At 38.2% G+C, this 13,112-nt stretch overlaps 2 protein-coding genes across 6 annotated transcripts in view; one reads left to right on the forward strand and one right to left on the reverse strand.

Moving 5' to 3' along the window:
- Nucleotides 1–33: 33 nt before the first annotated feature.
- Nucleotides 34–6,220, forward strand: SEC61G (SEC61 translocon subunit gamma). 2 transcript variants are annotated; one of them, XM_032234584.1, is made up of 4 exons: nucleotides 34–141; nucleotides 1,260–1,359; nucleotides 3,252–3,354; nucleotides 6,084–6,220. In XM_032234584.1, the coding sequence occupies exons 2-4, from the start codon at nucleotides 1,266–1,268 to the stop codon at nucleotides 6,091–6,093; spliced, it is 207 nt and encodes a 68-aa protein (XP_032090475.1). In that variant the 5' UTR covers nucleotides 34–141; nucleotides 1,260–1,265; the 3' UTR covers nucleotides 6,094–6,220. The 2 variants fall into 2 exon arrangements, with proteins under 2 accessions (XP_032090475.1, XP_032090474.1); XM_032234583.1 differs by lacking the exon at nucleotides 6,084–6,220 and adding an exon at nucleotides 4,304–5,706.
- TPK1 (thiamin pyrophosphokinase 1) overlaps nucleotides 6,114–13,112 on the reverse strand; it is a 392,033-nt gene continuing 385,034 nt past the window's right edge. For all 4 annotated transcript variants that reach the window (XM_032234581.1, XM_032234582.1, XM_032234579.1 and 1 more), the window contains one exon: nucleotides 6,114–7,837. In XM_032234581.1, the coding sequence (XP_032090472.1) occupies nucleotides 7,707–7,837 (131 nt within the window). In that variant the 3' untranslated portion in view covers nucleotides 6,114–7,706. The remainder of the gene's footprint in view (nucleotides 7,838–13,112) is intronic.

Raw genomic sequence — 13,112 nt, forward strand, 5'->3', positions numbered from 1 at the left:
CCTACGTGGCTGAGTTGAGACTCGGAAGTGTGGGCTTCTTCCGCAGGCGCCTCTTCCGGTTTCGCGTTCTCTTTTGCTACGTGTCTTAAAGGGCCTCGTTGGCTGCAGCGTGTTCAGCGTAGCGAGCTTCTCTCCGCAACTGTGAGTATGGCTTAATTACGGGTAATTCTGATTTTTTTTCTGTGTTTTCTTCGATTTTTTTGCCGAAAGAAAGAATGACACCTTGGCGTTTTCAGTGTCAAGATTTAGTTAAAGCGCAGCTCTTTCCTTTTCTGGCTAGTTGTAGAGTATTCTAGCTCTCCCGACTTCAGACGTGCCGCTTTTTAAATTACATTAATGTGTAATTAATTGTCTTTCCTAAATTAATCCCAAGAGACGATTGTTTACAGTTTCCTGTTCGCTCTTTTCTGGTATCGAAAGCCGTACCTACTTTTTACAGGTTTTTGGGTTTCCGCGAATGACTGGTAATCTTAATTTAAAACAAGCACTTGTATCTATAAAGCCTCAACGAATATAATGCCGTTTCGTACCAAACGGAATCCGAGAGAAAACAACCAGAAGAAGGCGGCAGAGTGGTTGCAGAAGAAAACCACTCTCTATATGCGCAGAATGCATTGCTTTCTTTTCCCCCCTGTAAAAACTGATATCTGTAAAACAGGTCAGTTTGTCTATTAACGTAATTTGTAAAATAATGGAACCATATTATCCCCATAGGTAAGCAAATCTTAAATGAATCCTGGTAGCGTTTTGTATGTTGTATATGCGTTGAATTCTTCAACTTATTTATTGTACATTATTGTAGAATGCGTATGCATGCGTGCATGCATGCATGCATGCATGCATAAAGCCCAAAACCCAGCCTGAAGATGGCAAGTGAGACCTCACCAAAACGTTGCCAAGACAATCAATCAGGGGAAAAGACCGGAGCTACTAACTACTGATTGCCCAGTATCTATGAGGTAGTAGTTGACACACTTCTTTCTAAACCAGGGTAGCAGTCTGTGGCAGTGTGTTCAATTTGGTAGAATTAAGTTTTTTTGCTTATACTGATCACTCAGCATTTAGACATATTTAGTCAAATGAGATAAGGTCACCTCTGGAATATTCTCAGATTTAATTTTATGATTAATAACCTCTGAAAGAATAACCATGGGTGACAGCTTTTAAGTTTTCTATACAAGATCAATAATATCAGAGATACTTTTGATTAAAAATTTATCTTTGCTTCCATTTATTTTGAAATTTAATTTGTTTTTCAGTTCATCATGGATCAAGTAATGCAATTTGTAGAGCCCAGCCGCCAGTTTGTGAAAGATTCCATTAGACTTGTTAAAAGATGCACAAAACCAGATAGAAAAGGTAAAGTAATCAAGAGGAAAAAGGGGGGAAACAATGGTAATATAAAATGCAAGAAATAAACCATTTCTATAATCACAGTGGATTCATGTCAGGTTTCTATATCAAATCACATGTTTTCGTTCTAATAATGAAACCTTAACTCTAAACGAGTGAAAGTAAAAATACTACAAATAATAGTACAAATTGAAAGTAATAAAAATACAGATTAAAAAACTCAAATTTAACCAGTAAACTATGTTTACTGGTGGACAGTCAACAAATCTAAAATATATATCTATTATACTCCACAATGTTCTTAAAGTATGGTCACATAAAATACTCTTGGAAATCTTCAAAATTATTTAAAAAATAATGCAATATTAAAACCCTGTTTATCATGCGAAGCAATAATGGAAGCAAAGGTGTTAATTTAATTTTTAATAAGATAAAAGTCAATAAACATAATCCATACAAACAACAACTTTGGGATCCTCCATAATTTTTAATAGTGTGAAAGAAAAAAGTTTTAAAAACACTTCTCTAGTATATTGTTTCATTTGTGAAGTACTCAAAAGATTTCTAGAGGAGATATTAAAGTATAAGTTGCATTTAAAAAGATACTGAAGTTTTCTTCAGTTCTTATTTTAACAATGCAAGAGGTACATTTTTGAAATAGGGGCTACAGGGGGACTTTTTTTTGATAACGTGAGCAGAGTGATTTGAACTGGAGCCCAGAAATATGTAATACTAACTTTATCAGTAGTGAGCATATTTTTTTCTAAGTGAAAAAATTGACCTTTTTCTTAGATTTAGAGAAGATAGTTCTTACACAAATGCTGAGTCTAGAAAATACTCAGGAAGTAATTAAGTATCTGATTGCTCTTGATTTTTTTTTGACAATACCCAAAAAACCCAATGCAATTCTAGGCTGAATTAATAGAGGGATAGAATCAAGATCGTGTCAAGTGCTAGTACAGCTTTACAAAGCTTTGGTAAGACCACACTTGGAACACTGCAGCCAGTTCTAATCACCACAATATAAAAAAGATGCTGAGACTTTGGAAAGAATGCAGAGAAGAGCAGTAAAAATGATTAGGGAGCTAGAAGCTGAAAATTACAAAGAATGGTTACAGGAATTGGGTGTGAATAGTTTAATGAAAAGAACAACCAGGGGAGACACGATAGCAGTGTTGCAGTGTTCCTACAAAGAGCCCCTCAAATAATGTGTTTGTGTGTGTGTGTGTGTGGGTGTATGTCAAATTGTTTTCCAAAGCACCAAAAGACAATAAAGAATGGATGGAAACTAACCAAGGAGAGAAGCAATTTAGAACTAAGGAGAAATTTCCTAATGAAGAGAGTAATCAACCAATGGAAAAACTTGCTTTCAGAAGTTGTGGATGCTCCATTACTGGAGGCTTTCAAAAAGAGACTGGATAATCATTTATCTGAAATAGTATAGGGTCCCCTGCCTAAGGGGTTTGAACCAAAAGACCTCCATGGTCCAACTCTTATGTTCTATAAAAAAAAATACCACTAATTCAAGTATTCTAAACGCTTTAGGAAATGACATAATATTCTGTAATACCTATCTCTTTTGTATGACTTAATTGACTCCAGGTTCTACCAATTAAGCAATCTAATCTAGTGTGACCCTCTTTTTTCGGAGCACCTGCATTCATTTGGATCCGACCTTTCCAATTCAAAAGAACCCCAAAGAGGTGGCTGCCCCCTTGGGTTGGGTACCTGGTGGGTTCTTCTCAGTTGGGAATATTTTTTAAATAATTCTTTTGAAGCAAATGTGTACTTTTAAATATCATGGTGCTTTTAAATTTTTTTTAATAAAGCTGCCCATTATTATTTTTGGATCACAGTGACTCAGGAATTGAATAAATATATGTAATTTTAAATTCCAGAATTCCAGAAGATTGCCATGGCAACAGCAATAGGTTTTGCAATAATGGGATTTATTGGTTTCTTCGTAAAATTGATCCACATTCCAATCAACAATATTATTGTGTAAGTAAATGTGTTAAATGTTATTTGTTGGAAAAGATCTGACAAAAAGTTAATAATAGTTCCTAATATTCTCTTCCCTCTTTAGTGTCATCTGAGAATCTTGTATGTGACAACAAAATAGTCTGTGATACATGCATTTACTTAGAATATTTCAATGATAGTTTGCTATTTAAAAAATGCTAATGCATTATAAAGAAACTAAATACAGAAATTAACAATATGATTTTTTTTAAAAAATAAAAGACTTTAATAGCATGTTAATAGTGCTGAGATACTGCTATATTCTTATTTGTTTCTTGAACAAAGGAACTCCTTTAAAAGGGCATTTCTAAGGCAGGACACTACTAGTGAAAATGCCTTCTCCCTCATAGTTATTTAATAATACCACTCAAGTAAAAGATTGAATATTAGCATTTATTTTATAAACAGAATGACATATTTCAATGAGTAAATTGACTCCTGCCTTTTGAACTAATTCACAAAGCTAGACAATATTCTGGGATAGTGCCATATACCATAACATAATATCCCATATATTCACAAGAGTATAAAGGAGAATCATAACAGCTTTATCAATTTCAATTAGAAAAAACAATTTCATATTATTAATGCACGAGCTCCAAAGTAAGAGCTAATAGTGCCATCAAATTGTGAATAAAATCCAAAAGATATTTCCTCACACCAGGACTACCATGTTTTGCCCAAAATAAGACTCAGTCTATTTTTTTGCCTCCAGAAAAGGCAACAGGTCTTATTTTTTGGGGTGTGTGTGGGGTATCTTACACGCTTACCTTAGGACCACTGCAGCCAGGTTTCCCACGACCTGACACCTGTCATGCCATTGCCTGACTGGCTGCTTGCAGCCAGATGCCATGTGTCACATCACACTGATGACACCGCTTTTGGTAGGATGCATGGCTTTTCACGCCAGTGCCTCTGATTCTGGCAGGATGCTGTGTGACACATCGCATTCGGGCCAACGTTCAGCCACAAGTCAATCAGCAGTGCGACAGGTGTTGGGGCATGGGAGACCTGGCTGCAGCTGTCCTAAGGTAAGCAGGTGCGGGGTGCATGGGGCAGCTCCACCCCCACCCTACCTTGATTTTTACGCATGTGCCTCACCCCATGTACAATCAGATGGTGGGATGAGTGGGTCGGGTCTTAACTAGAGCTTATTTGGGGGGTAGGGCTTATAATAGCACACATAAAAAAATCAAGCTAGTTCTTATTTTTGGAATATGTTCTATTTTCAGGGAAACATGACATTTCAGGGTCCCTGCAGTTGCCTCTGATTCTTAAGCTGAAAAGAAATAGTGTGCCATGTTAATAAAAGCCACAATTAAAAACATTTGCTGCTGTCTTTTTTGTTTATATTTAATGTATAAATATATTTAAAATATATTTTGAAATAAATATGTTATTACTACTAAGACACCACTATACATATTTCTTGAATAAAGTAGTTCCTTTGAAAAGGGGCATTTCTTAGGCCAGCTACTGTGTTTCCCTGAAAATACAACCTATCCCCAAAACAAGCCCTAGTCTGAATTTCATGTCTCTGCCTAATATAAATACTGCTCCAATTAAGTCCCACTCACCATCTGGTTGTAAATACTGGTGGTGCCGCTTGTAGCAGGACACAATGTGACATGTTGTGCCGGTGCTGTTCTTGTGTGCGCAACAGCACAATATACCATTTAGCCTCCTGCCACAAGCAGCAGAACTGGTGTGACGAGCCATGTGGCGATTGGCCATAGAAGCAGTCAGGCAGCACCAAGATAGGTGTTGGTGCCTGGGAGGCCTAGCTGCAGTAGTTTTAAGGTAAGTGTGTAAGACATCCTCTGAAAATAAGACTTGGTGCTTATTTTGGGGCCCAAAAGAAAGATCAAGTCTTATTTTTGGGGAAACAATAATAGAAGTGGTTAATTTATTCAGTGATATAAGTCCCCTATTTTTATAATTGATTCCATAAGTCATTTCTATATTTGTACATTATATGATACATACAATGGGATAATTGCATGATACTCTAGGATCTCTACCCATGTCTCAGTGGAACATCTGTTACAATGTGTGCCCTGCCATTCAGTTGTAATAAATTATTTCTGCAGAAAAAATGCTTTTATTTGTGGAATAATTTTATGTTTCATTTTGGACTACATTAATTATCCATTTTGGTGGGTTATTTTGTTAGTAATATGGGGCTGACTATTTGATGGTGAGATATATCACCAATGAACGAGAGAGTGGATGTAAAAACAACTTGATATTGGTTTATCTGGCATCGTTGAGGTTTGACTACTAATTTCTTCTATATCTTTCTGTTGAATCCAGAGACAATATGAAAGTGCGTGCAAAATCAAAAAGTTTTTCATAATTGAGATCCAAAATAGCATTTTAATTGAAATTTAGTTTTAGTCAATTAGATCTATTTTTCATATAAACATCTTCCATAAGATGGTATAGTCTTTAGAACCTTAATTAGATATTTTGGTGTGCAGTTTGTGTGTAACCTTACTATTTACTAATTAATCCAGCATCTTGAACTCATTGCATTGTCTACTGATCAACACTCTTATTACATACTTTTATATGAATATATTCTTATTCTTTCACTGAGTTTGTTAATTTTAGGGTAATAATTATGTTTCTTGAAATATAATTCTATAATAATATCATTGACTATCATGTGACAGTGTCTCAATTGATGTTCTTTTTTCTTTTTACAGTGGTGGCTAAACACATCAAGAAGACATTACTTTGTGCATGGTAGAATAGCAGATCAATGTGGACTTTCTGACTTAATTGTCTGTGTAGATCTTCCTCATTTATAACTTGTCAATATAAACTAGATCTTAAAATAAAATTTGTGTGGTGTCCTACTTGCTTAACTAACCAACTCTTGAAGATTACACTGATAGGAGCTTTTAGGAAAGAGCAGATAACTTCCATTTCTTCTTGGAAGTTGGGAAAACATCAGTGCTGTAAAAAAAAAACTGAACAGCATTGAGCAGTTATCTATACAATTGACTTATTTATATATGCCTAACTTGAATTATTGCTGAAGATGCCCAACTTCTGTTAATCTTCATGCTGAAAAAAATGTGTATGATTTGCAAAAATGTAACTAACAAATATATTTTAAATTATATCTTTATTAAGGCAATTGTAGATCTCATTACAATATGGTATTAATTGACATTGCTTTCAAAAAGAACTAATTCCATTACATTTGGCAAGCTTTAAGAAACAGCATTTGTAAGAATAGAGCCAAGATAAAATATAATTAACACTACTTAAATTGTAGAATTTATTCTGATTTAATTTTATTTGCAGAGACCTATATGATATTTAGCTGCCATAGGATTAGGAGATAAAGTGCACATATTAGATACTATACATACAAACACATTTCCTCTTCTATTAGTACTGGCATACAATTTCCTATGTCATTTTAATGCAAGCAAAATAAGAGTTTCACTGTATCTTTCCTATGTTTTAATGAAGCAAAAAAACAGGTTCGCTATATTTTTCTTACATTGTTTTAATGCAAGCACATAACAGTTTCATTATATCTTTCCTATGCTGTTTTAATGCAAGCAAAATTGTTTATTGTTGTGGCCATTTATTTGTGTGTCCTCCTTATCACAAATAAACCGCAGCTATTTGTGGTTAGACCAATAATTAGGAGATAAAAATTACTGCACTATCAGTGGGAGTAGAATTTACTGAAGTCTTTTCCTTGTTGTGGATAATAAAGAGGTGATATCTGATAGAGCAGAGAGTCCGTGAAGCCAGGCTTTGTGCTTATGCCTAGATGTGTATTGAGGGCTGTAGGTGTTTGTACTCCTATGCAATTTTTTATTTGTACAGCATCATCTAGACTAATTTTGCATGCATTTTTAAGTCACAGTTACTTATTACATGGGTATTAATTAGTAACAAATAGGAGGCACTGCTTATTCTAACCAGTAGCAAAGTTTTGCTAAAAAGTTTGAGCATAGAAGCAACAGCTGGAATACAGCATAGAATGTTGTATATATCTACTTTTGATCATCTTACCGATACATATCTTTAAACAAGTTTTCTATGCATTGGTTACATTTAAAAATACATTCAACTTCAGGCTTTAAAAACATGGATACAGCTTTGCGTTAAGAAGAAAATCATAAAATCTATGGCATTCAATAGAATGAAGCTAAATTTTTAAAAACCAACTACGTAAAATGTTGAATTTTTATAAAAGCATAATGAAATAATTGCAGAAAAATAATTATCAGTTGCCTAGTGGGTGGGATTCCAGAGAATTTCATTTTTGAATTTCAAGTTGATTTAAGTAGGGTCACCATCTTTTAAGCACAGCCTTTTTCTTTGATTCCCATTGTCCAAAGCAAAGGCTTGTCTGTTTCAATGGTCACTATCCCAGTTTTGTCATAAGTGTTTGATGTGCTGACAAGTGTTCCAAACTTCAAAATACTTCTACCTGTAATTAAGAAAAAAAGGTGAAGATTTTTTCTACATCATTTCAACTTATATGTATTTATATACAGGTAATCTTCATTTAATTATGGTAATCAGGACCTGCAAGCATATCATTAAATGACTTAGTTATGAAGTGCAATGTCATGTGACTGCACTGACTTAGGATTCCGGTTCATTAGAAGAATCCTGTGTGGTTGCAGCTTTGTAGTCATTGTTATTTGTGATCTGCCAGCTTCCCCATTAACTTCACTTTTCAGAAGCCAGCAGTGAAGATTTGCAAATGACGATCATGTGATTACAGGGCATTGCAATGTCTTTTTAATTGTGAAGCGGTTGTCAGATTTGCGATCCCATGCCATGGGGAAATAGCAGCAGCTATAACTATAAGGATGAATTGTAAACTCAAGTGATTGCTAAATGAATGGTCATTCAACAAGGGCTACCAGCAGTAGCTTCCTAGGTAGTTCTGCATTTGAGTCTAAAATTTCCATTGCTAAAAAAGATAGTTAAGTAAATTTTGCCCCCCTTTACAACCCTTTTTACTATAGTTGTTAAGTGAATCATTGCAGTTAAATGAATTCTGAGGTTGATAAATGAATTTGGCTTCCTCCATTAACTTTGCTTGTCGGAAGCTGGCTGGGAACATGAGTACGTGACTGAGACAGTACAAGCATCATAAATACAGCTATTTGCCAAGCATACAAATTTTGGCAATGTGACTGGGAATGTTGCAGCAGTCAAAATGTGAAAACCAGTCTCAAATCATTTTTTTAGTACTGTTGTAACCGAATGATCGTAAAAGAATACCGTATATACTCGAGTATAAGCCGAGTTTTTCAGCCCACCTTTTGGGCTGAAAAAAGCCGCCTCGGCTTATACTCGAGTCGTAGGACTCCAAGTCCCATCCCCTCCGCCCGTCCCCGCCAGCGCAGCCCCTGCCGCATCAGCCGGAATCTAATTCAAGAGATCTTAATCTTGACAGCGTTGTTGGGATCTGCGGGTGAAATTACTTTAATCAGTGGGGTAAAGTTCTTTCTTTCGCTCGCCCGAGCTCTGATGAGGGGGAAAGAGAGGACTTTCCTTATGCCCGCATCAGAGCTGGGGGGGTGGGGGGTGGGAGAAAGGACTTTACCCCATTGATTAAAGTAATTTCACCCGCAGATCCCAACAACGCTGTCAAGATTAAGATCTCTTGAATTAGATTCCGCTGATGAGGCGGGCGGCACGGATTGTAGCAGGGATGACCACCGATTGCAGCCTGGCTGTGCTGGCGGGGACGGGCGGGGTGGGATGGGACTCCCCACTCGCCAAGATTGTAGGACTCCAAGTCCCATCCCCTCCGCCCGTCCCCGCCAGCGCAGCCCCTGCCGCATCAGCCGGAATCTAATTCAAGAGATCTTAATCTTGACAGCGTTGTTGGGATCTGCGGCGCGGATTGTAGCAAGGACGGCCGCCGATCGCAGCCCAATTGCGCCAGGGGGTTCCGCTGGTTGGAAGAAAGTCCTTCGCGCCAAGCGCTTTTCCCTCCCAACCGCACCCCTCTCGCGTTCTTCGGCCCGCTGAACCAATGGGGGCCCGGGGTAGGCGGAGCCCGGCGAGCCTCCCAGGCCGAGAAATTGGAAGGAGCGAAGTTGCGAACGCTCCGAGGAGTGAGTAAAGCACCGCGCTCGGAGAAAGTAGCGGCACATGATTGGAGCGGGAAGAGGGCTGAGTTGGGGCATCCTCGGCATTCCCCAGGTGATCTCCGGGCCCCCGGCTTCCCCATCTCCTCTGCTATGGGGAGACGTGCATCATAATGTTGTAAGCCGCCCGGAGTTACCTGTGTGTGAGGTGGGCTGCCCTATGCATTTGCATGTGTGCGCTGGAGAGAGAGTGAAAAAGAGAGGGAGAAATAATTATATTAATTAGATAGATCAGTGTTTCTCCACCTTGGAGACTTGAAAGTGTGTGGACTTCAACTCCCAGAATTCTGGGAGTTGAAGTCCACATACTTTCAAGTCTTCAAGGTGGAGAAACACTGAGATAGATGATAATGAGATGAGGGAGGGAGAGGGAGAGAGAGAAAGCGAGACCATAACTAGATAGACAGATAGGCAGGCTGTATAATTAATGGACACAGGGCAGGTTGTATATTCAATGGGCACAGGCAGGCTGTATATTTAATGGGCACAGGCAGGACACTGGTAGAATGTATATTATGAGCCCTAACACAGGCTGCTCTATGCAAACAGTCATGTCATCACTTTCTGTAATATCAGCCTGCATTAGGCCTTAAAAGATACGGTACCCGAACAAGTCTTTTTTTAAAAAATCCTGTTAGAAATGGATCCCAATACTTCTACTCCTGGACCAAAAGAAAAACGCAGGTCATTCGAAGCTGGTTTCAAACTTAAGGTTGTGTCAAGAGCAGAAGAAAGCAATAACAGTATTGCAAGTAGGGAATTTTGTGTTGATGAAAAACAAGTGAGGGAATGGCGGAAAAAGAAAGCTGACTTGGAAAAGATTCCAAAGGCAAAAAAAGCTCAACGTGGTTTAACAACTTCATATGGGGCTCTAGAGACTGAATTGCATAAATGGGTTATGGAGTGTCGTCAAAATGGTTACTGCGTAACACGCATGGGAATTCGCTTACGTGCCCTTCAAATGGCACAAGATGACAAATTAAAAGCACCAGGCATTGAAAAATTTGTTGCGTCAGCAGGATGGTGTACCCGCTTCATGAATAGGTTTGCCCTATGTTTGCGGCAAAGAACAAAGATTTCACAGAATTTGCCAAAAGACCTTGATGAAAAAGTGATGTCATTCCATTCATTCATCATAAAACAAAGAAGGATTCATAACTATGACCTGGGAGATATTGGAAATATGGATGAAACACCTATGACCTTTGATCTTCCAAGCAACAGAACTGTGGCAAGTTTGGGAGACAAAACTATTTTTCTCAGAACCACAGGAAATGAAAAAAAAACATTTCACAGTTGTTCTGTCATGTTTGGCTAATGGAACTAAGCTGCGGCCTGTCATTATTTTTAAAAGAAAGACCTTGCCTAAAAAGGTCAAATTCCCACCACGAATTACAGTGCGCGCACATATTAAAGGCTGGATGGATGAAGACGGAACAAAAAAATGGCTGGAAGAAATTTGGAAAGAACGACCAGGAGCAGCCTTAAAGAAAAAACCATCATTGCTAGTTTGGGATATGTTCAGAGCCCACACATCTGATGACATTAAAAAGTGGCAAAATCTTCTCAAGTTACTTTGGCCGTTATTCCAGGTGGGCTTACATCTGTATTGCAACCGCTAGATGTGTGTTTAAATAAACCTTTTAAAGACCGTGTGAGAAAGATGTGGCATGAATGGATGTCATCTGGTCAAGCCCGACTGACAAAAGGTGGAAATCTGATGAAGCCCGACATAGAATTGATAGCAAAGTGGGTTCGTGATGCATGGGAAGAGATTCCGGAGGACATGGTGCAACGCGCCTTCAAGAAATGTGGCATTAGGACTTCCTGTGGGAGGAGCCTGTCGCCGAGGAGCTCAACGGAGCCCCTCTTAAAGTTCTGGTTTGTATATCTAATTAAGATCAATAGATATCATCCCTTTCGGGCAGAAAGGGACAGGCAGAAGCTCAGGTGTTAGGATTTATTCGTAGTTCACAGCCCTTTTCCTTTTTTGGGGGGGCTGCGAACAGAGAATAGTTCCAGCGTAACTGAGCTCTTATCTCCAGCCAGTTCTTTGCAGCTGCCTTTTTGCAGCCCTAGACAGCCGACTCCCGCACTCAGGACAATGATAAATTGTTTTTAAGATAATACGAGCGGGTCTCACTTCTGTGATGTGTTTTTTTTTTTTAACTATCTAAACACCAGCCTTGTTTTTCCTTTGAATTTCTCTGCGCAATTGGGATACAAGATGGCGTTTTTACTGTGTTGGTGATTGATGACGTAATTAACTGGCTTTATTTCCCCGGAGACCGCTACTCATTAATGAGCCAAATCTACAAACAATTTATGGAGAACTGACCAGCTGAAGACACTGTTTATCTGTCTACTCTCAGATTTTATTTATAATGTCTCCCAGGTCTAAACAGGCAAAAAAATCCTCCCCCCTCGTGCTTAAAGAACTTGTTACCAAATCGCTGCCTTTGTCTCCTACGCCACCTACTGGAGATTCCTTGACACAGGAGCTTCTCTTTCAAATAATTAATGACTTTAGAAAAGAAATTAAAGAATTTGTGTTGGATTTATGCGATAAAATACAGACCAAAATTGCCCAGATAAATGCGAATATGTTTGAAGTCACGTCTACTTTAACAGATTATATTGAAGAAATGGAGACGAAATTGAAAACTTTGGAGGGGGCTAATTTTAAATTGACTTCTAATATCCAAGCATTACAACAAGAGATTACAGATACTCAAACACAACTTACAATGATAAATTATAACAGAAAGGCGTCTGCAATAAGAGTTAGAGGACTGCCCGAAAAGAAAGGAGAGAACTTGAAACAGACGTTTGTAGAAGCTTTCAGCCAAGCGGTGGGAGGTCCGGGACTCAATTTTGATTGGAATATTCGAAAAATCTATCGCCAGAATTCGTGTGTAGCAGAGCAACGACAGCTTCCAAGAGACATAATTATATACTTTTTCACAAGAGAATCCAGAAATGCGATTACTCAAAAACTTTACAATAACAGGCTACGAATCGATGGCCATGATTTGTTTGTCTTTAAAGAGATCCCGCTCCAGATGCTGCAAGCAAGAAGAGGTTATACTTTTTTAACCCAAGAACTTAGAAATCGTCAAATAAAGTATAAATGGGAAGCTCCAGTTGGAATCACGGTTACATTTGAAAATCAAAGATTTCGTATTAATTCTGTTTCGGAAGCTCAGGACTTTTATTATAAAACTCTGAAGGCGGGGCTTCTTGACTCACTTGGAAACGCGGAAGGACAAGGTGAAGGAAAGATAAGCAGCAAGTCACTTGGTTACAAGAAGGAGGGAGTTGTTCTCCCCCTACTGGAGAGGCAGAAGAGCGGAATCTGAGGATTCAGTCATATTCTCAAAGCAGCGGGACACGTGGTTATAAGGCAGAGGGTTGCCTTTTCTTTCCGGAAGGGCAGAAGAGTAAAGAATATAGACCCAGCGACGTCTTTAAAATACTTTCTAAGCTTTTGGACTGATTAAAACTTTAGGATTTCTGTTTGGTATGAAATGGCAAAGCTGTGTACTGATGAGGAATGGAAAGAAGCATTGCTTATTCTAGACAGATATTATACGG

Source organism: Thamnophis elegans, chromosome Z (assembly GCF_009769535.1).
Source record: "Thamnophis elegans isolate rThaEle1 chromosome Z, rThaEle1.pri, whole genome shotgun sequence".
NCBI lineage: Eukaryota > Metazoa > Chordata > Lepidosauria > Squamata > Colubridae > Thamnophis > Thamnophis elegans.